Source organism: Ambystoma mexicanum, chromosome 1p, assembly GCF_040938575.1.
Source record: "Ambystoma mexicanum isolate Mex_15411 chromosome 1p, UKY_AmexF1_1, whole genome shotgun sequence".
Taxonomy (NCBI): Eukaryota; Metazoa; Chordata; class Amphibia; order Caudata; family Ambystomatidae; genus Ambystoma; species Ambystoma mexicanum.
In genome coordinates, this window is record NC_090921.1 from 1,172,101,131 (window position 1) to 1,172,127,340 (window position 26,210).

The window sequence follows — 26,210 nt, forward strand, 5'->3', positions numbered from 1 at the left end:
GCCCAATGACAGAATCTAGACCAATTACTCCTATAATGGCTCAGAGTAGCCTTGCTTCTAGCACCCTGGATGATCTCTAGGTTAGCTTGAGAGAGGTTCAAGTGTTTCAACGTGACCTCCTCAGGAACCACGGTGCGAGGGCTAGTTTGTGAGGGAGGAGCAGGGTGGAGTACCCTGCCCCCCTGCTGGGCCAGGAGAGGAGCCGGGCCCAGCGGGAGGTGAATGGGTGGCCTGTCGGATAGGCTGAGTAGCTCAAAGAACCACAGTCTCGCCGACCACCACAGAGCTATCAAAATGATGCTGAGGTGACGAGATTCCTTTATCTTGCAGAACACCCTGTGGACCACTCATAATTGTCCGCCCCAGTCTGCTGAGCTGGTTCGCCTCCGTTAGAATTCTCAAAAATGTGCTAATTCCTCTCTACCTTAGAGACCCCCAGATCTTTTGCTGAACTTTGGAACTTTGTACTTTTAATTCTATGTGTTTTTTGTGTTTGTTTCTTTTTGTTATGGAGTCTGACAAACTCTGCAGGCATCATCTTTTACATTCGTGTCATACAGCACCTTCAGTGCAGTGGCACAGGGAAGTCAGATTTCCCAAGGTTTAAATACCCTCTCTGGGATAAACTACTATTTCCCAGAGCAGTAAAGTGAAATTGGCTTTATTTAGCATTGTACTTGCTAGCCCCAGCACACCCAATCTTAAAATAGAGTGCTGGGAGGGTTACTTAGTATCCCCTGTGTCTAAATGCTCATGTAACATATTTTATGTTACCCTTTCCTCACAGACTGGCTGGTGGCAGTGGTTTTGTTCCGAACTACCAGGTTTGCATTTACCTCAGCTGTTCGCAGCTCCGGTAACGCTAACCGGGGGAGCCATCTTTTTCAAAATGGTCCCCGGACTTTGTTTTTCGCCATGTGTCTTTGTGGAAAGGTCCTTCTAGAGATTTTCTCTGCGCGCCAAACAAGGTTTGGTCTCTTTGTTCATTTTGCCTTTGGTGGGCTTCAGGAGTGAAACCCGTCTCCTGCTCCAGAGTGTCTGGGGTAGGCAGGAAGTGAGGGAGGTGCCCAAAACTCGCTGTGCTTAGTCTCCTAGGAGACCCAAATCCACTGTGTGGTGATTGGCTGGCTGACTGTCCGGCAAGGACAGCCACCCTGCTGGGTGAGTGACAGCTAGGCTGGAATGAATGGGAGAGACCTGAATAAAAGGCAAGTCTTTTGGCTTGGTAGGCAGAGTCAACCACTGGACGAAGAAACCGAAGAAGAGCTTGAAGAGGATGCCTGCTTCAACTCCTGGGCCATTGGTTTGCCCGGTGAAGCCCTGTTGCAGTGACTACTTGCCAAGTTTGCATCAGCTGAGAAGACCATGCAAGGACGACTTCTCCCTTTGAGTTGGTGGGACCAAACAACTCCAAAGTAAGCCACGCGGACGCCCATCTCTGAGCGGGTTGAATTTCCTCAGTTGCTGAAGGAAACCAAATAGCCAGGGTAAAGGACACCAGATTGTGTGCGTTACTTTTAAGCTGGCCTTAAGCTTTTGGAAGATCCTCTGGACTCCCACGAAGCAAGACTGACCAAGCCTGAGCCCCTTCAGCAGAGTGTGGGACCCCAGAAGCAAAGACAGTCCACCTTGACAGCCAGGAAGCACGCTTGTTGCTATTTGCTGTACCGCAAGGAGCTGAAACGCGAAACAGCCACTGAAAGTGAAGTTTGCCGGTAGCAGGTTTTGACAGTCCCAGTGCAGTGCAGGAGTCCCGAGACGTCCTCCCTATTGTCCCCACGGCTGTGTCTGTGGGCCATCCCAAAAGTGTCTGGTCTGATTCAGAAACTCGGAGTGTACAGTACTGAAGTATATTTGTGTGTTACTATTCTATCGATCCCTTCTGAAGAAGGCTGTATAACCGACTGATAAATTATTAATTGTTTATGCAAGAAACCTTGAGTATAAGAGTTTATTTAAATACCTGTAACTGTGAATCTTTGTGTAACTCCACTACAGCTCACATTTCCCCTATTGAGATAAGCCAGGCCGCTGAACACTCTACCAAAACTGTGTAGTACAAGCTTATGCCAAAGGTTGGGTTGCCTATACCTGTAGTCATAGTTGTTTGTAGTTTTCCCAGAGGGTATTGCATTCAAACTTTGGCCAACAGGCTCCAGGTTGGACTCCCCCGGCAGGTGGACTGCGGGGAGGTAGATGTTGTTCTCCAGTGCCTACTGTCCACATGCTGACGGCTAAATTGCACAGTGGAGGGGATCTGATAGCCCCCCTGCTTGTTGACATAGTACATGCTAGTGGAGTTGTCCGTCTTGATAAGAACTGTCTTGCCCTCTTGAGAGTCATCCATATGGCCTTCAATTCCAGCCAAATGTGGGACTCCTGCTGAGTCCAGACACCATGGAACCCGTGGCTTTCCAGAGTGGTTCTGCAGCCCTCTAGGGAGAAGTCTGTAGTAACGGTGACCTGAGGGGCCGGCTGTGGGCAGGGCTTGCCCTGCCGCAGGTTGAAGTCCGCGGACCACCACATGAGGTCTGGGTGAAGAAAGGGAGGAATGTTGCCTGGCTCTGCTTGGGAGCCCTTCTCATGATTGCATGAGGATGCAAAGTGCAGCTGTAATCTCCTCATATTGAGCCTTGTGTGGGGTACGGCCAACAGGACTGCCGCCATTATACCCAACAGATGTTGGTACCATCAGGCCGAGGTCACTGCCCTAGAGAGGAAGTGAGAGATGGCTTTCTTAATGGCTGCTATCTTGTCCTCCGAGGGAAATACTCTCTCGGAGCTTGTGTCCCAGATGTGGCCCAGGAAGGTCAGGGTCTGCGTGGGCTGCAGCTGAGACCTCTTAAGATTCATAGTGAACCCCATGTCGTGGAGTGTATACATCAGTGCGGAGGAGGTATGGTGAACCGCTTCCCGAGATGTAGGCCAGACGAGCCAGTCGTCCAGGTATGGGTAGACATGGTGGCCTTGGGCCTTGAGGAGGGCTGCCACTGCATTCATCAACCTGGTAAACACCCTGGGGGCTGAATTGAGACCAAAAGGTAGTACCTTGTATTGGAAATGGCAGTCCATGATCCTGAACCGCAGTGAGGAAGGATGCTGCTGCCAAATCGGGACATGTAGGTACACGTCCTTCAGATCCAGGGAGCACATCCAGTCTCCCCTGTCCAGTGATTCCGTAATAAGTGCTGGCGTAACCCATCTTGAATTTTTGCAGAGGAAGGGAGAGGTTGAGGGTGTAAAGGTCCAACAACTCTCAGGCTTGCCTTGTACTTCTTCTGTATGGAGAAAATCCTGGAATAAAAGTCCAAGCCTCGCTGGGAGGTTGGGACTTATTCCACAGCCTGGTTCTCGACAAGCGACCAGATCTTCGCCAACAGAGTTGCTGTCCCAATCTGTGGGAGAGAAGGGGCAGAGGGAGGAGAGGAAGGTACCGGTAGGCAGTAGCCGTGGAGACTACAGAGGGGATCCAGGGGTCCAAAGAATTCTGGCACCAAAATTGCACGTGAAAGGCAAGCCTGCCCCCCACCGGAGACACATGGACCCGAAGGGGTGTGGAATGCCTTCTTTCCCTATGAGGCTGCTGCGGAGGGGGGTGGGGGGTAGGGGGAGGGCGATTGGAAAAAGCCCTTGGCCCCCCCACCCCTTTTGTTGTTTCCTCCGGTGCTGACTCAGAGAACGGTCAGGTTGCCTGGACCTTCGTTCTTGAAAGCCCCAGAACCCGCCAAAGGCACACCCCTTGTCAGAGCTTTGCTGTGACTGGGTGTAGGCCTTGGGTGTGGCCTTTGTAAGAATAGATAAAGACTTCGCAGTTTGTGAGCTGTTCTTTTTATGTAATTCTTCATCCGTGGTGGAGTGAAAGAGGTCACTACCCTCGAATGGAAGGTCCGATATGCATTCCTGGACGTCAGGGTTAAACTTAGTAGCCCAGAGCCAGGCAGTCCTTCTCATGTCCGTGGCAACGCAGATGGCCCGGCCAGAGGTATCGATGTGGGTCATGGTGGACTTCATGATGTCCTGTGCTACCAGCCTGGCTTCTCCTAGGCCTGCCTTGAAGTGCACTTGGCTCTGCGCCGGAGATTCTCGGAGGAAGTCCGCAATTTCCCGCCAGAGCCTTTGGTTAATGGCTGCCAGCATGGCATCCGCGTTGGCTTGACGCAGGTGCAAGGAGGATTTGGAGTACAGGTTTTTCCCATACAACTCCAATCTTCTCCTCCTTGCCTAGTAGCGTTGAGGACAAGGTGGCCAAGGATGACTGAGGCTTCGAGTAGATTGACGCCACAGAGATCACAGAAGAGTGCAGTTGAAGATGCGCCGAAAACAATAGTGTATTCCCCCTCCATCTGCCTATAATCGGCGTCGAGGCACCGATTGACAGGTTGGGCCGAGTGCGCCTTCAGCCAACTCTTCTTGGCCAGGGAAACTACGTCTTTCTGCATCGGGATCCCCCTCTGGTAGGGTGTCTTAGGGTGAGGACTTCTGCCAAGACCCCCTCCATGGGCTGCTGTACCTTGAGCTGAGGCAGGCCCAAATATTCTGCCAAACCTGCAAGGCATTCGTGGAAGGCCCTGGCTGAAGATGGCGTGTCAAGGTCCTCCTCCTCGTCAGTGTCCACCAGAGAGCTCGGAGGGTCCGGAACTGGTGGAGGGGTGCTGGGTGCCGTGGGCTACGGTGTAGATACTGGAGCTGGTGGCTGCTGAGGAGCCGCCTGTAATGTGGGAGGCATGGAAGACAATCGAAGGAGCCAGCTGGGGCAGCAGTGGGGTGACCTGGGGGAGCATGTCCCTGATGGCATCCTGGAGGATGGCCCCCAATCTGGGGAGTTTGCATCAGCCCTAGGAACCTTGTCTTCGGAGGCTGTAGACGTGGCAGGTGATATTGACAGAGAGTGGCTAAGGGCAACTGGGGCCAGGGCAAACTCTGCCTGGGGTGCAGGGGAAACCTGCCCTGCGCTGCTGATGGATAAACTGTAGGCCATGCACCTGGTTGACACCAGTCCCACCTTGTGACTCTTTCCTCCACCTGCTGCGCAAGAAGGGGTATCGGCCGAGCGGCCATCTTGTCTGGCGCGGCGGCCATTTTGTCGAGCTGCGTGCCATGTGCCTAAATTGTGGTGCCTGGCTCGCTGGAACCAGCCCCGTCCAAGACGATTGGTGTTGGAACAAAAGGCCTATCCCGCACCTCAGGCTGTGACCTGGCAGGCGTATTGCTCTCGGCAGAGCTGCCGGTAGTGCTGTGTGAAGGCGCCCTCTTGGACATGATGTTGGTACTAGGGAGTAACCCTGGTAAAAGAACCTTGCGGTCCCTCAGCACTGACCCCAGGAAGGACCCAGAGACACCTCGCCCGTGAGGCCGGTCGCTGGACTAAACAAGGTACGTGTGCTGGTGCTAGAACCCAAAAGGTTCCTCCCGATCAGGCGCTTCCTTGGGAAGGAGCCACCTTTACGGGGTGCAATGGTGAATAGAGGCCTTTCCTTCGGCCTCAAGCAATGTTTGACAAAGTCCTTTAGGTCTTCCGGAGGTGACTTCTGGAAGAGCTCCCTCCACCTAGCTAGCCTGTTCTTCAGTGGAGTCAGTGCGTTGCACGTGGAACAACCTTCCCAGCCGTGGTCGGGGCCAAGGCAGCAGAGGCAAAGAGCATGGGGATCTGATGTAGGGAAGAGCCCCTCGCAGGCTGGCCACCTGCTGAAGCCTGCCGAAGTCGACATGCGCCGGGGAGGAGCGTGGCGTCGGAGCACCAAGTACCTAATTGAAAAGAAAAGGACGAAGATAGAAGAATATCTTGGGAAGAGCGCGTGGTATTACATGGCCGAAGCCAAACCCAGAAGTGGTGGTGAACACGGCTCGTTCCCGTCAAAGCGGAAAAGGGGACTGAGGAGTGGCGCTGGTGGGCAGAGTCAGACGAGCGCATGCTCCCAGGGCCGCGCGCCTCTAAATTTAAAGGGGAAGAAGATTTTTCTGGTGAAAAAGGTTCCGTCTCCCATCCCTTGCGAGGGACGCCCATACAGTATGGAGGAAAGGGGACGGGACGTAAGAGTAAGGGCCAGAAAAGAAGAACCAGTAGGGAGCCACCCCTAAGGCAGCAGAAGAATGTGGGAGCGCTAGTCAGAGCACAGACAACCGCCAGGAAAACAAGAGCGTTAAGACTCTTCAGTAGGCCTTTTATACCAGAAGGTAGATGGTTCCGGTGTGTGTTGCTGCCTGGGAAACCACAAGCCACTGCCATGAACCAGCATCATGTGACCCAAACCCAGAAGGCAACGCTGTGACGCAAGCGCGCCGCCCAGAAACTCCAATGGACGATCCAAGCGGTTGTGTTGCCTCCATTGATCTCCCGGGAAATGGTGAATGGACAAGAAGCCAACAGCATCATCGTGGATAGAGCCACCAACCGTCTGTCAGAGCACAACAGTGCCTTGCAGCACCCCAGCAATCCGCCGGTAAGTGATGGAGCGTGACCGTGATGGTGACGTTGGTTCCATTGTTTATGGGATGAGGATGAGGATGAATGACGATCGGGGGCAATCTCCTTCACCCTAAAACCTCCTTTTGGAAGAATTTTTGGAAAATGCAGAGAATGCAGAGAAAAATCACTGAGGTGATGAACCGTCCAAAGTTTGTTGAGCATGCGGAAAAACATAACTGAATCAACGGGCGCCGCGTGAGCTACTTATACCAGCGTCAACGCCACGGCCGAGGACAGGATGAAGGCCATCGAGGGCCACGAGTCAACGACACACAACACCCTATGAAAAAAGCTTCCCTAGCTGCAAGCAGACTTACGAATATTGAGGAATACGTGGCAGGACACACTGCATTTGAAATGTGGACCCTACAGGGATTTGATCATACAGAGTCTCTTTACCTGGTGTTCCTTCTTTAACTTACATGAATGCCAGTGTGTCACTCTAGAGTACTTAGCAGGGCAGGCACAGCAACAATTAAAGGATTAGACCTTTCCACAAACCAAGTTGAATCTCCGCACCAGAAACTGGAGGGCCATTCATGACTCTTTCATGTTTGTTTTAATGTCATTGCAATTTTTATCCAACTCCATTAGGGTGCATATTCCATTGATTTACAGCAACAATACTTTGAGTAACAGTTCCCCCGTGTTTTTCCTGAGTCAGTCCCTCCTCCAGAGCCAGAAATTCCTAGTTGTCTTAAAAAGATGTGATTTGACTGGAAAATATTTGACAATTGACATTAACATTAACTCTTTAACATGGAACCTGGGTGTAGGGGGGCTTGGGCAAAATGTAAACCCAATATGCTTGCTTGATATTGTTAACATGACCCAAAATCTCTGAACCTGCCATCAGTATCACACCCTTAATGCCCCCCAAGGTTGCCCAGGTTAGATGCAGGTCATAGGCAGGATGCATTCAGGAATCTCTTCACCTATGGCAGCATGCGTGGTCTCCGGGGCTCTACTCTCGCCACATCATCTGTCCATACTCTGGCAGCCATTATTTTCAGAAAAGTCAAACATGTCTCAGTTGCAGCATTGACATTTTCAGGGAATGAGTAGAAGGATGCAAATGAACAAGGTACAGAAGGGGATAAACAGGAACAGGACCACCGATGCCTTGGTGGGACCGAGGAAGACGTCCATGCAGGGGAAAAGATTGCCCTAATTTTGTTTCACACCAAGTCTTGAGGTTTGGACACTTTTCCAGAATAACTGTTAAGCCCTGAGGTCAGTACCTAGAACACAATATCAGAAGCCCACACCAACCAATTTCTGATGGACCCAATAATCAAACACACATTAATTACTTTTGGGTTTTCTCTACTGCAAGTCAACAGATCATAATATTTGGAATAAAAGATGAGGCAAGTGTTGAGGTCTCTAACGGTACTAGATTTCGTCTTTTCTAATGTTTCCCACACTACAATATGTGCAATAGGCCACTTTGTGGGCCAACATGTATGTGAGTGAATAAGTAGGGCTGGAAAAGTATCTCAGAGCTTGATTATTTGGCAAGAAGGGACTGGGAAAGCTTCTCTACTTGGATCCTAAACCATGCATCGCTTTTGCCCTCTTTCCAACTGCAATCCTCTTCCCATTGGTCATTTCTCTCTCCTTGTCTTCCTTCAGTATTTCTGATATTGTCTTTTTTCTCCTCTTTGCTTTACAGATTATTTCTCCCCAGCCCTCTTAATCATCGATATACTGCAATTTTTCTTCCCTCTGCAAACTGCATCATACCCTCGTACATCGATCAAGCTCATGTTCTGTGCACAAGCGTTTCTACCCATCGCTCATAAAGGCCTGCATAGATGGTCTGTGAATAAAATGTCCAAGCACAGGCAGATCAATAGCAGCTTAATTGGGAGACAAGTCTAAAGGATTTAAAACGTCCTGCTGCTGTTCCACAAAATAGAGAACAGTGGTGTCCATGTTAGTAACCCTACAAAGTACCAAGTTGTCCATTAAATGTTCAAAACACATAGAGAGCCTTCAGGGTGGCCTGAGCTTCCACAGGGTGCACAACTGCTGGCACAATGAGCAGGCATATACTCTCCAATCGGTCTCCGTTGTGGTTGCATGAGGCAGCCCTCAATGGCAGCCTATGATAGTATCTCCAGCTCCTCATCCTGGCTCTGCTGGACCTTGGTCCAGGCTTCCTTCAACGTCAGAAGCCTGCGTTTCTCAGAGGGACGCAGCAACTTCCGCATAAATAGCAGTGGCGCTAAAAGGAAAGTAGGTTGCAAAATGTATCAAAAACCCAGGACCCTTCCCATACCAAATCCTTTCCAAATGCGCTCATCAACCAAGAATAATAGACAGACAAGCTTACTGCATTCCCTTAACATATGTTGCTGCTGGGTGAATTTCCAATGTAATGAAGAATTCATAAAGGATTTGGCAGTCCGTGAAGGGGATGCGGGGGGTGGGGGGTTGAGTAAGGAATGAGAGTAAAATAAAGGAACATTGAAAAAGGGTGAGGAGAAAGAAACAGCTGTTAGAAGGAGGCAGTATTTAAGAGGGGTTATTCTTGTATGTATTTACCAAATCACCATATGGCAGTTTTGTTTTGGCTGTCCAGCTCTTACTTCACTATTTCCCTGCCTTTTGTGTGTTCACCAGCTTCCTGCTCTGGTAGCCAAAAGTAATGTGGCTCCTCTGGGATCACACACTGCTGGTAGACACACTGTGGCTGCTCATAAACTAGGGGCGGGACAAAGTGTGGGATGGAGGTGCAAGCAGCAGCTTACTTTTGGGTGCATGGGTTTTTATTCTCTGGCATAGCAGAGTAACTTTTTCTGTGCTTCTCGGATACAGTGTTTGAATAGTAGGGGACTCTGGGCAATGCCACAGTGCTGTCTTCTTGATTCATTGGAGATCTGGGGCTGGAGGGTGTTTTGTTCTGCAAGCTACAATTGACTTGTCCTTTTCATGAGAGGACTAGTTTGCTTAAGCAATTAAATACAACAGAGGACAGCAAGATCACCATATTCTGTCCAATTTCAGTGCCCATTATCTGTCCTAAATTTGAATCTGGGCAGCTTACATTCACTAGGTCTGGTGACCTGATGCTTTGCCTACTGTTATCCCCAAAATGGCTCCTGGTAATCAACTTCCTTTTGCAGTTTGGGAGGGTTTGACAGTTTTGAATTGCTGCAAGGCCAACTAAGCTTTTCATGCTTCCAAGATCGAGAGTACCAACTTCGGTTGGGTGGTTAATTGTATGTAAAATCTTCCAAGTACAACGCAAAAGTGCAATATAAATAACAAATCATTATTATCGTATCAATTGGCTGGGATTAAGTTTTACAACCAGATTTCTACACTTATTATGCTTCCCAAACCAATCAACCACAGATTCCTGGTATGATACTACAAAATACTCCTCCAGTTAATTAATGGAAAGCTGACTTTGGACCTGCATTTCAATTTCAGAAGATTTCCATTACAACTTTGAAAGGGCACAAGATACGCCCAACCTTGCAGGAGATCTTGTCAGTAGGCTATGTTAATCAGTGAGAGAAGAGTATATAAAGGGTTTCTGTTAATTGAAGTTGTTTGGCCAAAGCATGTATGGACCTTCTAATATCAGGAAAATCAACTTTAAATGAAAAACTGGTCAACGCTGGAGGGGTGCTTCTGGAAAAGGACACATATTGCCCAAGGGAACTCCGATACAGGCAGACTAGGCCTGACCTCCTTGGCAGCAGTGGCTAAATGGAAGATGCTCTCCTTTTATAGGAAATGTATAGATGAATTTCCCAAGGGAGGATTTGAGTGCCTGAAAAAAGCCTTGGTGGAACACAGGGAGCCGGCATTAATCCAGTGAGAAGCCAAGTGTCAAATTCTATTGCAAACCTAAGGCAAAGCAAATTCTATCTTGATCAACAACCCTTACAAAGTCAAGAAGAAACTATATTCCCAAGACTGGTTTAGAACAGAGAAGGAAAGACCAAAGTACAAGGCATATGGTAAATTGTGGGAGGACAGTAGGAAGCCAAATTCGTTACCAAGTTATCTGAAACTATTTCCTCATTGGTTTTTTAGCGATTTGTTTTTTAGGTTTCGATTGAATTTAATGCAAACAAAGGAAACTTCATGGTGTAAGGCCCTCAAAGACAGTCCCCCCACATGCCGTTTATGTGAAGAAGATGAGTCAATTGAAAATTTGCAACATTTGGTAATGGATTGCACGGCCTGTCATCTCAAAGAGAGTTACTAATGACTGGTGACATAATGAAATATGGGCACAGATCGAAAACCTATGGTGGAAAATGATGTTATCAGCTGACAAAATACCAATGGCCTTGATCAAATTGCTAATTGTCATTCAGAAAAAATGTGCAGATGACAGCTGCATTATATTCTTTATTCTTTTGCTCTCGCTTTTCTTTTTAATGTCTTGCCTTCTTATTTTTATATCAAAGGATATAAAAAGCTTTAAATATCGAACAAACAAAAGGGGCAACGTTAAACAAAAAGAGGAAATGGCAGACATATAAGAGGGAGAACTTATATAAAAGGAAAGAGCAAGACAGTAGTGTGAGAGTTGAAACTGGCGGAGTGGGTGAAAAAAGAGCAAAAGAGGCAAGGGGAAAGGCAAAAATGAGAGAATGGTGGAAAACTGTTCAATGAAAAAGAGTGGGTATAAAAAGGGAGGGGGAGAAGGGGCAAGTGGGGAAGATGGAGGGGATATGGGGAAAAGGGGCAGATGGGAAGGAGGAAAATGGTGAACGGGGAGATGGGGGGAAAAGGGGAGGGAGACGGGAAAAAGGGGAGGGAGACAGGGGAAAAAGGGGAGGGAAACAGGGGAAAAAGGGGAGGGAAACAGGGAAAAAGGGGAGGGAAACAGGGAAAAAGGGGAGGGAAACAGGGAAAAAGGGGAGGGAAACAGGGAAAAAGGGGGGTAGGGGAAACAGGGAAAAAGGGGAGGAGGGGAAACAGGGAAAAAGGGGAGGAGGGGAAACAGGGAAAAGCGGGAGGGGAAACAGGGAAAAGCGGGAGGGGAAACAGGGAAAAGCGGGAGGGGAAACAGGGAAAAGCGGGAGGGGAAACAGGGAAAAGCGGGAGGGGAAACAGGGAAAAGCGGGAGGGGAAACAGGGAAAAGCGGGAGGGGAAACAGGGAAAAGCGGGAAAGCGGGAGGGGAAACAGGGAAAAGCGGGAGGGGAAACAGGGAAAAGCGGGAAAGCGGGTGGGGAAACAGGGAAAAGCGGGTGGGGAAACAGGGAAAAGCGGGGAGGGAGACAGGGAAAAGCGGGGAGGGAGACAGGGAAAAGGGGGAGGGAGACAGGGAAAAGGGGGAGGGAGACAGGGAAAAGGGGGAGGGAGACAGGGAAAAGGGGGAGGGAGACAGGGAAAAGGGGGAGGGAGACAGGGAAAAGGGGGAGGGAGACAGGGAAAAGAGGGAGGGAGACAGGGAAAAGGGGGAAAAGGGAGAAGATGGGGAACAGGGGGGAGAAAAAGGAGGAAGATGGGGAACAGGGGAGAGAAAAGGGAGGCATGGGGGAAAAGGGGAGAAGATGGGAACAGGGTGGACATGGGAAAAGGACGATGAGAACAGGGGGAGATAAGATGGGAAAGGGGTAAAGATGGCAGAAAGGGGGAAGAAGGGAAAAGGGGCATGGTGGGGAAAGGTAGCAGGTGGGGGAAGGGGAAAGATGGGGATTGGGGGAAACGGGGCAAAGATCGGGAAAATGGGGGTTGAAAAGGGGAAGATGTGGAAAAATGGGGGGAGATAAAGGGGAAGATTGGGTAAAAAGGGGCAAAAGGGGAGTGAGAGAACAGGGAAGATGGGAGAATAAAGGAGGAAGATGTGGAAAAGGAGGGGGATGGGAAAAGGAGGGGGATGGGGAAAGGGGGGAGATGGGGAAAAAGGGGGGAAATGGGGGAAAAAGGGGGGAGATGGGGAAAAAGGGGGGAGATGGGGAAAAGGGGGAGATGGGGAAAAGGGGGAGATGGGGAAAAGGGGGAGATGGGGAAAAGGGGGAGATGGGGAAAAGGGGGAGATGGGGAAAAGGGGGAGATGGGGAAAAGGGGGAGATGGGGAAAAGAAGAGGAAAATGGGAAGATGTGGCTAAATGGGGCAAAAAGGGGGGAGACTAGGGCAAAGAATTAGAGGGACATTGGGGAATAAAGGAGCAAGGTGGAATGGTGGAGAAAGGATGTATAAGATATAAAAGGGAATAATAGAAAGTAAGAATATGGGATAGGGATGGTAAAATAAAGGGAAGAAAGGGAGACCAAATGAGCAAGTAGAAGTAAACAATAAAAGGAGGGGAAAATGGAAGAAAGAAGTAAGGGGGAAATTGATCACAAGGGATATGGATAAGAAACAAACTAGCTTGAAGTAAACTGGCAAGTGGTGGCAGGGCAAGAAGAACCAAAATGGGGTAGAGATTTGAAGGAATGGGGATGCTGGGAAGGGGAGAAAGAGGTAGTTGGGGGGAGGAGAATGTAGTGTTATCCCTTTGTGTCTGTAGTCAGAGATCTTTACTTTTTACTCTGAGTATTGTGCCACAAATGCAAAGGATATGGGATTTCTTAAGAGTGTATTGCTCTCATTCACCAAAAATAGTCCCCTCTGTCATAATCATAATAAAGTAGAGAAACAGTATGTCTAACTCTAAAGAGGTCCATGTGCAGAGTTTAAGACTGTTTAGGATGGAGGTGGTTCTCTTGGCAAAAGGCATGTCTCTCTAAACCTGATTATTTTGGGCATTGGGGTTGTTACAGGAGTGTGATTTCTCAGACTGGAGTGCTATTTCTGCACAGGAACACATTTTTAGGAAATGTGACCAGCCTCGCTTGGTGTAGCAGGTCTGCCCTTAAAGCTGCACTTCACTCAGGAGCCTTCAATGTCGGTCTTTGAAGTGCAACACCTTGGAAATCGGTGTGTCCTACCTGCATTGTCTTTGCCGATGGACGTGAACTTGTCACTGAAGAGGATATCCACGTTGCTGAGCAGAAACTCTACTACTACTGATTGCACCCGCACTTCCCTGAATGCATCAGCTCCGTTGAGCCCAACGGCCTCTATCTCCATCGACCTGTAGGAAAAGAGTGGGGAGAGGTCACTGGGAGAAGTTGTCTACAAGGGGCTCCATGTGCTTATAGACCAAATGTGGCTGTTTTTGGTCATGTCTTTTTATTTATTTTTTTATTTTCCCAACAGTGAGTGGGGCCTTCTCATGACCCCCGGTTTTCACCCTTCCCTTATTTCAGGGAATAAAATCACTTTAACCCATTCAATTTCACCTTAACTGTGTCTTAGGTGGACCTTATTCAGGTTGGTCTTCTGTAGAAAAACTGTAATAAAACCATTATCACATATTACCATCCATGTTGGGGAGAATTTTAAACAGGCGTTTCGTGGGAGCTGTACACCCATCTAACCTAATGGCTGAACAAGAAATACAAAAAAACAAAGCCAACCCCCTCCCACGAAAGAAGTGATGCACAACAGTTCAGCTATAATTTCAGGAGGGAAGGATGGCTGGGAGGGAAGGTCACTTAGTGTTCAGAGTTACCCAAAAAGAAACACCACACTTACATACTGGAAAATGTACACTACATTAAAGTTCTCACTCAAACTGCTAATGTATGAGGGCACTATTTGCTGATTGGTGCTATACATTTACTCTAACGAGAGGATAGAAAAGGGGACCTAGATATAGTGAGATGTTGCATTTACAGAGTGCTAATCGGTACCAACGTTGCCACAAAATCACAGTATTCCTGGCCCTCTTGCACACAGGAATATGGATGGTCCAAATGCACACTACAGGGGAGAGAAAAGGGGTTGCACTATAAAACCCAACCCCAAAAAACATTAGTTTAGACATGCATCACCAGCCACATGGACATAGCACACTCGTAATGAAATCAGATATATAAATAGAGCAACAAGCGACACATAAGAGCAAGGAAATTAAATGGTAGGTGTGTACGGAATGTCCTCACACATGCAGATATAAACAGGAGCACTAACAAAGTTAGGCTAAATCAAACTGATAGTGCTAGTCACTGGGACTCATTACATTCCTAGGGCAGAGAGAGTTATACATGTGACAGTGTCACTGCCACAAATAACCACTATGATGCAATCTGTCAGTCCATGATGTTTATTATAAAAATACAGATACATTTGGCTCTGGGTCTGTTGGAAAATCTTTAAAGTTACCTGGGTTGGGTGGAGCCAGAGAGCCTGACCGTTAGGTAAGATTTGCAAAGAACTAGTAAATCTTCCTTTCCTGGTTCAACCCCAGAACCTTTTGCTTTATCAGTGCGATATATTTCATTAATACCTCAGTGAGTGGGAACCTTTTTCCACACTCACATAATCTTTAACACTTTTTATGGGTGTCATTTTTAAGACTCTCCATAGCGTCTTTTTAAAGTTATCATCTTTAACAACTTATTACCAATAAGTGCCTGTCTTTGCTGGGTTGCCCTATGGGCTCTCCTTTTAACTTTCTTGTGCTAACCTTGAGTGAACTACAGTTCCCAAGGGTAGAAAGGATCTTTGGACCCCTTTCACATTCTATTTAGTGAAACCAGCCCACCCCGCCCTATGTGGAGTGCTGGGGAGATGCAATGTATCCCCTTTCACACTCAAACTGTAACAATTCTGTTACAGTCACATGCTTACATTCAATGGCTGGTAGCAGTGATACCTTGTATCAATTTGGTGCACCTTTACCGCGGGCTGTGTTCACAGCTGCAGTAAAGAGACCAAAATGGCCCCTGTCTTCTTTTTTCACCATTTTAGTGTTTCTTGTCGTCTCTTGTTCCTTCCCTTTAACATACAGGGTGGGAAATTCCTTTGTGTGATTTTCGTCTTCGGCAGGAGTCCCCTGAACTCCCTGCTCAGGCTCGAGTCTGTCTGTGAGAGCAAAACTCCCCAGCCCTTTGTTTTACGCCTTGCTTGAATGGGGACAAATACCAGTGGGGGGGGCTGGCTGTCCTGATTGGACAACCAGACAGCCCCTTCTGTAAAATGCAGGGAGAGCATGCAGAGGTTGTGCTGTAATTCCTGATAAATACTGCAAACCTGGAAGCTGAAGATATGTCAACCACTGGAACTTAAACCGGAGGATGACGAAAGAAAAGCGGCGGAAACGATTTCCAGCGACCAAATAGCCTGCTGTGTAACCAGAGCCTGCTGTAGCCCTTCCTTCCAATCGACCTGGGGTGTCCGAACACAACGACTCCGTCCCAAAGCCTGGTGAGATCCACTAGACTCAAGAGCACCTGCATTTTGAGCCATCCCACGCGTTGTTGCAACCTTGCGTTGTTGCAATACCCCAATACTATGGGACCTCAAGCCACTGTGCAGTGCATGGTCTTCCGAATTTCGAATCTCGCTGAAGCTTCGTGGGCATCCTGGACATCTCCAAAAACATGAATCGAGTCCGAAAAGTACCCTCATCAGAATGCTGGTTCTTTAAAACGACAAGAATTCAAACGCGATTTTCTGTCTTCTTCTGTGCTCCTTGAAAAGGCGCCAAATCCACAGAATCACTGGGCAACCTTGCCTAGAGCCTTCTTCATCGATCCCTGCAGCAAAGTGCCTTCTGAGGTCTTGTTTTCAGTCTCCACGACAAGGAATCCATTGACCGGGTATTTGGCTGCAGACCCTGAAGATCTCCTGCTGCAAAAATCTTCTTCAATGCTGAGGTACTGTGTTGGTTTGGTTAAGTACTTACATTAAGCCTGTTAGGATGTCTGTGTAGCTGTGAGTTGTTTTCTGTGATGGGGAGGCCTCTCATCCAGCGCACCCAGTCCCACTGCTAGAAATCTGCTAGGGTGTCTTCTGCGAAGCCCCTGGACCCTCTTCTAACCCTAAAGTGAAATACTTACCTGTTTGCCCAGTTTTGCCCAGAACTCTGACTTTTGCTACTAAAGAACCTATTCTGACACTGCCTGTTGGGCATTAGACCTAGTGACCCCCTTCTGCCACTAAGAACGCTCATGCTCCAAGAATAAGGGAAAGGCTGTCAAGGGATTGGGACTTCTGCCTAGAAAAGAAAAGAAGTGTTTTAAAAGTTACTTACTTGTAAAGAGTTGGTTGGTAACTAATTCTAAGAGTGAACAGTTACAAAAGTTCTTACTGATCTTTAATGTGTGATGCACTATTCTTAAAGGTATGGTTAACATCTTTTCTTCCTTATCCACTGTTTTGCCAGTCTAATAGAAAGTAGATGTGAAGGTCTTTTACTCCCCTGCGATTAGGTTGTGCCTCTGTCCCAAAAGTAAAGTGTTGGTATCACCAGATTAGTCCCTTGAGGATAATTGTACGAGTGTCCCCCATCTGGGTCTTGCTTGCCCCGACTTGCTGCTAGCCTGTCCTTAAGTCTACATTAGGTTGTTGCCAACCTAGAATAACTATTCACTAAACGAACAACTGAATACACAAGCTCACCAGGATGGATGTACTAGGACGCCACATCAACACCACTCCGACCCTGAACCGTTCAAAGCCTAGCCCGACTGGTGTCACACTTTATAACCGTGAATAGATATTACCTACCTAGTCCCACACCCGAAGATCAGGTTCCGACGCACCTACCAATCGAAACAATACTCACTATGATACAGCTGGATCAGCACAGCACCAACAAAGCGATTCAGCCCACGAGGAACCAGCAAAAACATAACCCACAGATATACAACACTAACGGAACCATAAGCACCTTAATCAGGATACAGACCCCACTAACCCAACCCTCAATCCTCTGCATACTTAACCCACACAGCCATCTCTCTCCCAGAAATCCGCACACAATTTACCGCACCGCATCAACAACAGATAATCACCCACAGCACTAGAGGCCTCGCCCGATCCGATACTAGCACCAAAGCCCAGCACTCGGTGTATACTGAGCTGAAGCTGCCAACAGCACATCACTTTTCCCACTCTCCTTCTCCCCTCCTCCCGACTAACCCTACCTGTCCTCCCGCTTTACAGTTCCGCCAGAGCGCCTTGGGACCAATTCCATTGGTGACGGTGCGCTATACAAGTACCTTTATCATAACATAACATAACTAAAGTGTAACATTGGGTTTTACTTTCCCCCTCCATTGTTTGTTGTTTGTTTGTTTATTTATTTATTTGTAGTGCGCGCCGGACCCAGAGGTATCAGGGCGCAGGTAAAGAGAGAACTTACAGCTTAGTTGCATGAATTAGGAGCAAACGTAAAGACAGGTTACCTCCGTGTTACAGGATAAGGTAAGCAGCATACAACTAGTGTAGCGGCCTATAAATGCAGACAACATGTCGTATTTTACAGATATTTACATAGTTAACAAAGCAATTAACAAAAATACAGGGCTAAGTTAGTGCAATAGGTGAGAGTAGGTTACATATCTCTCTCTATGAGCCATTTAATTATACTCATTCTGAATTCGATAAATGTTTGGTCAGATCTAAATGTGTGTGGCAGGGAATTCCACAATTGTGCTGCCCTAACTGGGAAACTGGACCCTCCAATGGTGGACAGTTTGAATCTTGGCACTTGATGACATTTGGGGTTGGCTATTCTTGGCGATCTGTTGGAGTTTTTTCTGATAAATCGTTCTCTTAGGTAGCGAGGGGCTTTGTTATTTAAGCATTTGTGGATGAGGGAGGCCGATTTGAGATTGATTTTTCCTTGGGTGGAGAGCCATTTATGTTTCCTTCTTATTTCAGAGATGTGTGCTCTTCTATGGATGCTTAGGGCAGCCCTGAGAGCATTATTTTGTAGCACTTGTATTCTATTAATGGTTTGTTTGCTTGCCCCTATGTAGAGAGCATTACAATAATCAAGTTTTGATAGGATGAGAGTTCTAGAAAGGATTAAGCAGCTGTCATCTGACAGGAATTGTTTTCCTGCTCTTATTAGTTTGCAGGTGTAGGCCGTAGATGAAGTCATTGATGTTTACCTGTTTGGTGAGGGATAGGGTTGAGCCGAGGTAAAAGCCTAGGGTTTTTACTTCTCTGGCGACCTTAATAGTATTCCCATCAATAATGAATGCCGAGTAGTTAAGGTTAAGTTTTGAGATGCGAGTAGCGGTGCCCAGGATGATGAGCTCCGTTTTGTCATCGTTCAGACACAGGCCATGGTTAGCCATCCATGCCTGAACGATGCTATAGACTATTCACCAAAGCCAAATCTTCCTCATAATCCCCCATAAGTGTTAAGAGAATCTGGGTATCGTCTGCCTAATTAGTATAGGTGATACCCAAATTGTCAAGATCGTCAAAGAGTGGCTTGGTGAAGATATAGAGTGTTGGTGAGACACATGATTCCCTGGGGCACCCCACAAGTAATGGGTATCGGGTCTGCTGTGGCCGATGGTGAGAAGACCCTCATAGCCCTGTCACTGAGGAAAGACTGTATCCAAACTATAGCTTCCTTTGAGAAGTGGGCCGCTGAGTCCAAGTGACTTCACAGGACTTTATGGTCCACCAAGTCAAAGGCAGCTCAAAGGTCTAATAGAAGGAGAAGTGCTAGTTTTCCCTCGTCTCTTAGTGAGTCTATTTGGGCCTTTAAATCAATAAGGGCTGCCTCTGTGCCATGTTGTGGGCAGAAACGAGATTGGCGGGCACCTAAGAGTGAGTTCACCTCAAGGAAGTTATGAATTTGGGTGTATGCTTCCTTGTCTAGGATTTTCAGTAGAAATGGCACTGTGGTGATGGGCCTGTAGTTAGTAGGTATGTTCAGGTCCAGTGCTTATTTTCAGAAGAGGGAGTACCCATGATTCCTTTAGATTGCGCGGGGTGGTGCCAGTCGTGAAAGAGGCGTCAATGAGTTTAGTGATGAAGGGGGCTAGATCTCTACAGCGTCCTTGATCAGTTGTGCTGGGCATTGGTCGCCTTTGCAATTGGATGGTTTAAGCGCAAGAATCGTTTTCTCTACCTCAATAACTAAGACCTTAGAGAAATTAAATTGGGTATGTTCTATGGGTTTGGGCTTCTGTGATTTGTTAGGGGGAGCTTGAGTAAGAGCTGATAGTAAGGCTTTCTTTAGCGCCATTTTATTTTGGAGCTTGGCCACTTTGTTGGTGAGAGCCAGCTGTATGTCAGTACACCAGGTTTTATCTTTAATGGAGTCATCCTGTACTGCAATTGGGGTTTCCAATTATTTAAGAATGGAGAAGAGCTCATTCATGCTGGAGTTAGCTTGAGTAATCCTAATATTGTATGTTTCTTGTTTGGCCATAATGATATCCTTTTTGTATTGCGTTGAAATCCTTATTAAATTAGTTTTATTTTCTATAGTAGGATGTAGATTCCAGGCTGCTTCACATTTTCTTTTCTGTAGGCTTAAATTTTATAGAATTGAGATGCTTTTTAGGTTTGTTATTTCTAAGTTTTAGCGGAGCAATGCTGTCAAGAGCAGTAGTCATGGCATTATTGTATTCTTCCACTAGTATGCCTGGGTCTGTATGGTCTGGTAGGGAGTTTAAGAGTGGGAAGGATATGGGGTAAGATATTGTCAGCTAAGATGTTTTTCTTATTTCTAGTTAAGGTAAGTATCGCGGGAGGGGGGAGTGGGTGCAGTAGGTCTTTAAGTATTAAGGGTGAAGGCGATTAGGTGATGGTCGGTCCATATTTGGGGAGAGATGGAGGTGATGCAGAGGTTGCAATTGTGACTGGCAATCCAGTCGAGAATTCTCCCTTTGGTGTGAGTGGAGGTATTCACTTTCTGAGTAAAGCCTAGTTCTGTCAGGATGCTAGCTACAGAGGTAGCCTGGTGATCGTTAGTATCATCATACCCTAGGTTAAAATCTCCTAGCACTATAGTTTGTGAGGAGTGTTTTAGCTTTTCTGGGATAATAGTATTAATGTCTTCGTTAAAGGTACTGATCGGGCCAGGTGGTCTATAAAGGAGATGGATGTTTAAGGTTTGGGGGTTGGCAGTAGGTAGTTTGATGGATAGTGACGCACAAGATTTTAGGTTAGGTGTTGCAGTGATTCTCATAGAGAGATTGGTTTTAGCGATGATCGCTAATCCTCCACCTCATGAATCTAGTCTGTTAGGCTCTAAGGATGGTGTAATTGTCGGGGACTGCTAACGTGAACGATGGGCCTGCTGCCTCGTGGAGCCAAGTTTCTATGATAGCGATGAAGTCAATGTCTTTTTCCAAAATGGTCTCTGCTATGTCTGTGGCGTGGGCAACTAAATATCTGGCATTAATTAAAGCGCATTTGAGGTTAGGTTCTGACTGTGGCATAAGCCGTGAGTGGCCTGTGGGTTGGCGGTGGTCTTGATTCTTTCAGATCGAGGCTTGGGGCTCGGAAGTGGGGTGATTTCTATTGGGTGATGTATTTTAGGTCAGAGGTGATCTAGGTTAACATATTTGTTAAGGTCTTCGAATATTCTAGGTAGTCGTGCACAGAGTCTATCATTACTCTGTGCTATGTTGCATGAGGATTTAAGAATGGGTTGCAAAGAATGGGCTCCTACGTTCTCTAGGGGCAGTACAGATGGCATGGTGATATAAGCAGTGGTAATAAGTAAGACTGTCAGGTTGATGATTGCAGCCGGATAGACTCGGGTTGACAAATGGAGGTACATAGTGTTAGGGGCAAGTTGAGCAAAGAACGAATTAGGCAGGTCGGACTACAGCGTACTGCTAAATGTAGCAATCAGAAGATGAACAACATTAGATGCAGCAGTCAACTGGTGGGCAGCCTAAGGCTAAATGCAACCCTAAATATTCAATCTAAATATGGCAGACCAGGTAGACATATGGGCTAAATCAAGTGAAGAGGTACATATGGGCTAAATGGTGCAATCAAATGGCCGGCACATATGGGCTAGAACGAGCAATCAAGTGGACAGGAACATTTGGGCTAAATGCAGCAAACAAATGAAAAGGCACATATGGGCTAAATGAAGGGGCACATATGGGCTAAATGGCGCAATCAAATGGCAGGCACATATGGGCTAGCACGAGCAATCAAGTGGACAGGCAGATCCGGGCTAAATGCAGCAAACAAATGAAAAGACATATAAGGGCAGAATGCAGCAGTCAGGTGGCATGCAGAGGCTGGATGCAGTCTCAGGCACAAGGGCAAATAGGCTAGGTGCAGTATTCAAATACAGATAGCAAATACAGATGCAATATTCAGATACAGATGGCAGATACAGAGGCATAGGCTATTTGCTGTATCAGACATTGGAGCTATAGGTAGGGCCGTGGCTCCAGTATTGTCAGGGGAGCGGAGGGCTAGAGACAGTCACAAGGTGCTCAGTTTGGGGCACATGTTACAGATTGCATAGCACATTATGTTGGGTATTGGAGGCATTTTACCAGGATATGGGTAGCATGTGAATGGCTGGAGGATAACTTGCAGGGTTCCTGGCTCTGGTGCCTCTAGACAGGCGAGCGGCAGGCAATGATCCTTGTTGTGGCAGACTGATTACTTGTGCATTTATAGTCAACCATGCGAGTTGCCGTGCCAAGGCAGTCTATTACGTTGGCGAAGACGTACCTTTATGTTCAGATGCAGGGGGGTAGGCCACGCCACGCTCAACAGTGCATAACAGGCACATAACAGGGCCTTTTCGTTTGCGGGCCTTCTCGTGAGGAGGCCGGCTTCCGCTTGCCGGCAGGGGCAGGGGGATTGGTATGGGTAATAGGAGTGCAATCAGCCTCATTTTCATGCCGTAGGATATGGCGGCCATTCTTGGGGCAGGCCAGCAGGGACAAAGGCTTCTACACGAAGCTGTACCGCAAACAAAGTGCTGCGGCCGGGATGCTGGGCGAATGCTCACCTCTCGGTATGTGTACACCAGGTGTTGGACAGATGCACGCTACTCCTGTAGCGCGGTCCTCCGCAACAGGATGAGATCAGGAAGGCGATGCTGGGGAGGGTTCCTGCCCTCTTCAGGATGCCGTGAGCAGCTGTGTAGAGCTGCTCCTGCAGCACGGTTCTCCGCATGGTTGCTGACTGTGGGGCTGTGGCTGGGAGGGGCTCCTGCCCACTCCAGGATCCGGCGGCAGTGAAGATGGGGGCGCAGAACAGGGCCTTTTCGTTTGCGAGCCTTCTCGCGAGGAGGCCGGCTTCCGCCTGCCGGTGGGGGCTTATGGGTAATATGAGGAACGTTGCTTAGCAATGTGCAATCAGCCTCATTTTCATGCCGTAGGATACAGCGGCCATTCTTGGGGCAGGCAAGCAGGGACAAAGGCTTCTACATGAAGTTGGACCGCACACAAAGTGCTGCGGTCGGGATGCTGGGCGGATGCTCACCTCTTGGCATGTGTACACGAGGTGTTGGACAGATGCACGCTACTCCCGTAGCGCGGTCCTTTACGTCAGGATGAGATGAGAAAGGCGATGCTGGGGAGGGCTCCTGCCCTCTTCGGGATGCCGTGAGCAGCTGTGTAGAGCTGCTCCTGCAGCACGGTTCGCTGCATGGTTGCCGACTGTGGGGCTGAGGCTGGGAGGGGCTCCTGCCCACTCCAAGATCCGGCGGCAATGATCCTCATTGTGAGGTTAAACAAAGAATGTGGGGTTTACTTACTTTGTGGTAGCTGTGTACCATCCCAAATAAGTTCAGAGTTACTGCTTACCTCAATCTGGGGTTCCCTGATTTGAAAAGCACCTGTAATTGTATATTACATCCTTAGGTTTTACTCACCTAGTATAACTATGTGTTATAACAAAAGTAGTTCTAGGTTTTTACTGCACCTAGAATAAGTGTTTCACTATTCATCAAAAGTATATTGTCCAGTTGACTGATTTAAGTGTTTTGTGCTGAGAATCATTATACAACTGGAAGGGTCTACTGCCCTTGCAGTACTGACTGCAATTGTAAAAAGTAACCATTGGTTTTTACTCCCCAAGAATAGGCGTGACCTATACTAAATTTTTATGAAAAGGTTGTGACTTCCCTAGAACTACTGTTAGGTACTTCAAATAAGGTATATACTTGGGTCTGTGTACTTTCAAGTATAGTTTTGTGTTTTTATATTGTGATTTCATATAATGTGTTAGTGCTTACTTACCCCTAGATTTATCTGGCCCTACTTGTATTTAAATAAATCCTTTATTTTTACATACATATTGTTTCAGTGTTTCTTTGGATCATTTGTATGACAATTTCACATGCACTGATTCTACAGCCCTCTCTCCCTCCTAAGGTAAGCCTGGCTGCTCTGTCTACGCTACCATGAACTCAGGTGGTACCAGTCTTAAATTAAGAGTGGAGTCTTGTACTGCCTCAGTTGAATGGAATTAGTAAGCCCTTAGTTGGACTTCAGAAAAACTGTCCTTACACCGACCGAGATGGCGGCTCTTCTTTGAGCTCTGTGACAAGCTCCCGAAAATCCTGACAAAACTGCATCTGAAGACGAGAGAAAAATGAACTAAAGGTAGTGAAAGCGGGAACATCCGTGAGGCTCCGCCGACATCAGGAGAGCACTGGCAAACTCAGAGCTGACGGAAGGGCCAAAACGAAGCAAAGAAACAACGGTTTGCCGCATAGACGGTGGGCGGACACATGCCACTCCCAAGAAGATTGCAGGATGACAGTGACTCTATGAAGCCGAGCGGAACAGAGGTATTCGGAATTTGACCCCTGAACCGTGTGGGGACAAAAGAAGCTCGGGCTAAGGGAACTCCACGCAGACCTCCGAGCACAACAGGGGAATGCCCGTGGTAGTGTGGCTCCCTCGCAGAGACGTGGTGGAAAGCCCGGCGGGGCAACATCGTACCTGTATGTTGGCAGCAACGGACGCCGGCAACCTTAGAAGACCCACAGAAGACCATTGAGTGCAACCACCCATAGCACATAGGCGTCCGGGCGGCTTCCCCGACCGGCCCGTGAGCCCGCCCTCTCCCTTCCCGGAGGCCGTGCTAGAAGAGAAGCAGCGCAGAGTAGTGCGCAGGTGGGAGATCCCCCAACACCCATCACGGCGAGCATCAACAAGCAGAGCGGCATAGAGCGGGGGCTGTCTGAGTCTTACCCCAGGCCCCTGCCTCCTAACACCGCACACAGTCCGCCAGAGCAGGGTGCACGGCAACCGAGGCTGGCGTGTGCTACACCAGGCACTTGCCCGGACTTCAGCGGCCCGAAACTTTGTAGCATTGTTGGCGGTTCCCGACTTCACCGCGACTTCACCGCGTGGCCAAAAGGGGGAGAGCGCGCCCTCATACCATGACAACATTGAGCATCCGCCCCCTCCCCGACCGCAGTGATCACCCCGAGGTCTGAGCTACCAACACAAAGATATTGACCCACCCACACCCCCAGTCAATAGAGAGGACGAAACTCCTGCGCTGCACAGCACACCCACGGTGTACCTCGTGCGGCTGAACCAGTGGACAGGAACGGGGCCTGGAGGCAGTTGGGAGCCCAAGATCCATTCAGCTACAGGCGCAGAGTACAACCACGCCAGGCAGGGTTGAAAGGAATGGGAAGACCTCACCGTCAATACATCGCCACAAAGCACCACAGAACACAGGGTAGAGATGAGATCAGCCGTCCAACTAGGATAATTTCAAGCCAATAGAAGTGAGCAGCTGACACAAACACCCTCAGATCTAGTACAGTGATCGGGGGACGGTGGCCACTTGGAGACTCTCCCTCCTGCATCGGTTGTCAAAGCTCTGGTAACTCAGCAAGCAGTACTACTAGTGGAGGGGGAACCCAGTGCAGAACCACATAAGGGAGCACACAGCACCAATACACGGCTGAGCAGGCGCCAAACTCCTGACAACACCAAGACCGGCGCAGGAGTGCCCAATTGAATATCCAAACATCAACAAAGCAAGCCATCACCCCGCCAGAGGGGGGGGGGGACACACAAGGAGAGAAACAGCAAAGCCACAACAGCACTGATCTGGCAACCCTGGACAACGACAAGGTCCGTCTGCTAACCCAGCAAACAATCGAGGGTGGGGACCAGCTGGAACGCACCCCCCTCCCTAGAGGGGCGTCAAGAGGTCAGCTATCCAGTAGCCCGCATCGCCACCTAGAGTGGGACCTGTGAGGGCATGCAACCAGCAGCGCACCATCTCAGTACAGGTAACAACAACAAGTGAGCGACACACTGGGGCCGAGGCTGAGGAGAAGAGACCAGGACTCATCCAGTCAAATATCCTCACCATCAGTCCACCCTGAGGAGGCGGTAAGCCGGCACAATCTGTATAAAAAGGTGAAACGAGAGGCAAGAGTCAGGAAACTGCAAAGGCAATCAATCCCGTCCTGACCAGACACCCAAAGTAGCATCTCTGTGTAGAACGCGCCCAGAACTGAATCCCCTTAAGGGAAAAGCCAGACATCACACCTGGCTAACTCAGCTAGGGATACGACCGCTAGCAGCCAGCAAAACCGACAACTACAACCATAAGGCATGCTCTCCTGCCATTCGGACCTGTATACAATCGAAACCACAGTACTGTGACCACAGGAGAGAACAGACCTCCCAAACTGTTACATCCATCCCAGGTCCGATTACAGTGGCCCCGAGAACGTTGGTAACTGAACATGGGGAAAGCAGATGAGCAACAGCGAAAATTGCATTTTACACCACTATTAAGTGATTTATCGTTCATCACAGGGTTAGTACCATCAGATCCCTGATTTTCCCTGCCCAGTATCCCCATCATCCATGGCTCACCCGATACTGTTTTGCCCGCTTCCACTCTTCCACTTAATTCCAGCTTATTCTCAATTGCTTCCTTCTCTTTTATTTTTCCTTTAATAAATGATGTTTTCTTGTGGCTAGTAGGCTAGCAAGTGGAC

The 26,210-nt window shown here is 48.3% G+C and overlaps 1 protein-coding gene across 3 annotated transcripts in view; it reads right to left on the minus strand.

Moving 5' to 3' along the window:
* The window catches only part of ARHGAP33 (Rho GTPase activating protein 33), a 1,138,731-nt gene that overhangs the window by 181,960 nt on the left and 930,561 nt on the right, over positions 1 to 26,210 (minus strand). For all 3 annotated transcript variants that reach the window (XM_069604876.1, XM_069604877.1, XM_069604878.1), the window contains one exon: positions 13,375 to 13,520. In XM_069604876.1, coding sequence (XP_069460977.1) covers positions 13,375 to 13,520 — 146 coding nt within the window. The remainder of the gene's footprint in view (positions 1 to 13,374; positions 13,521 to 26,210) is intronic.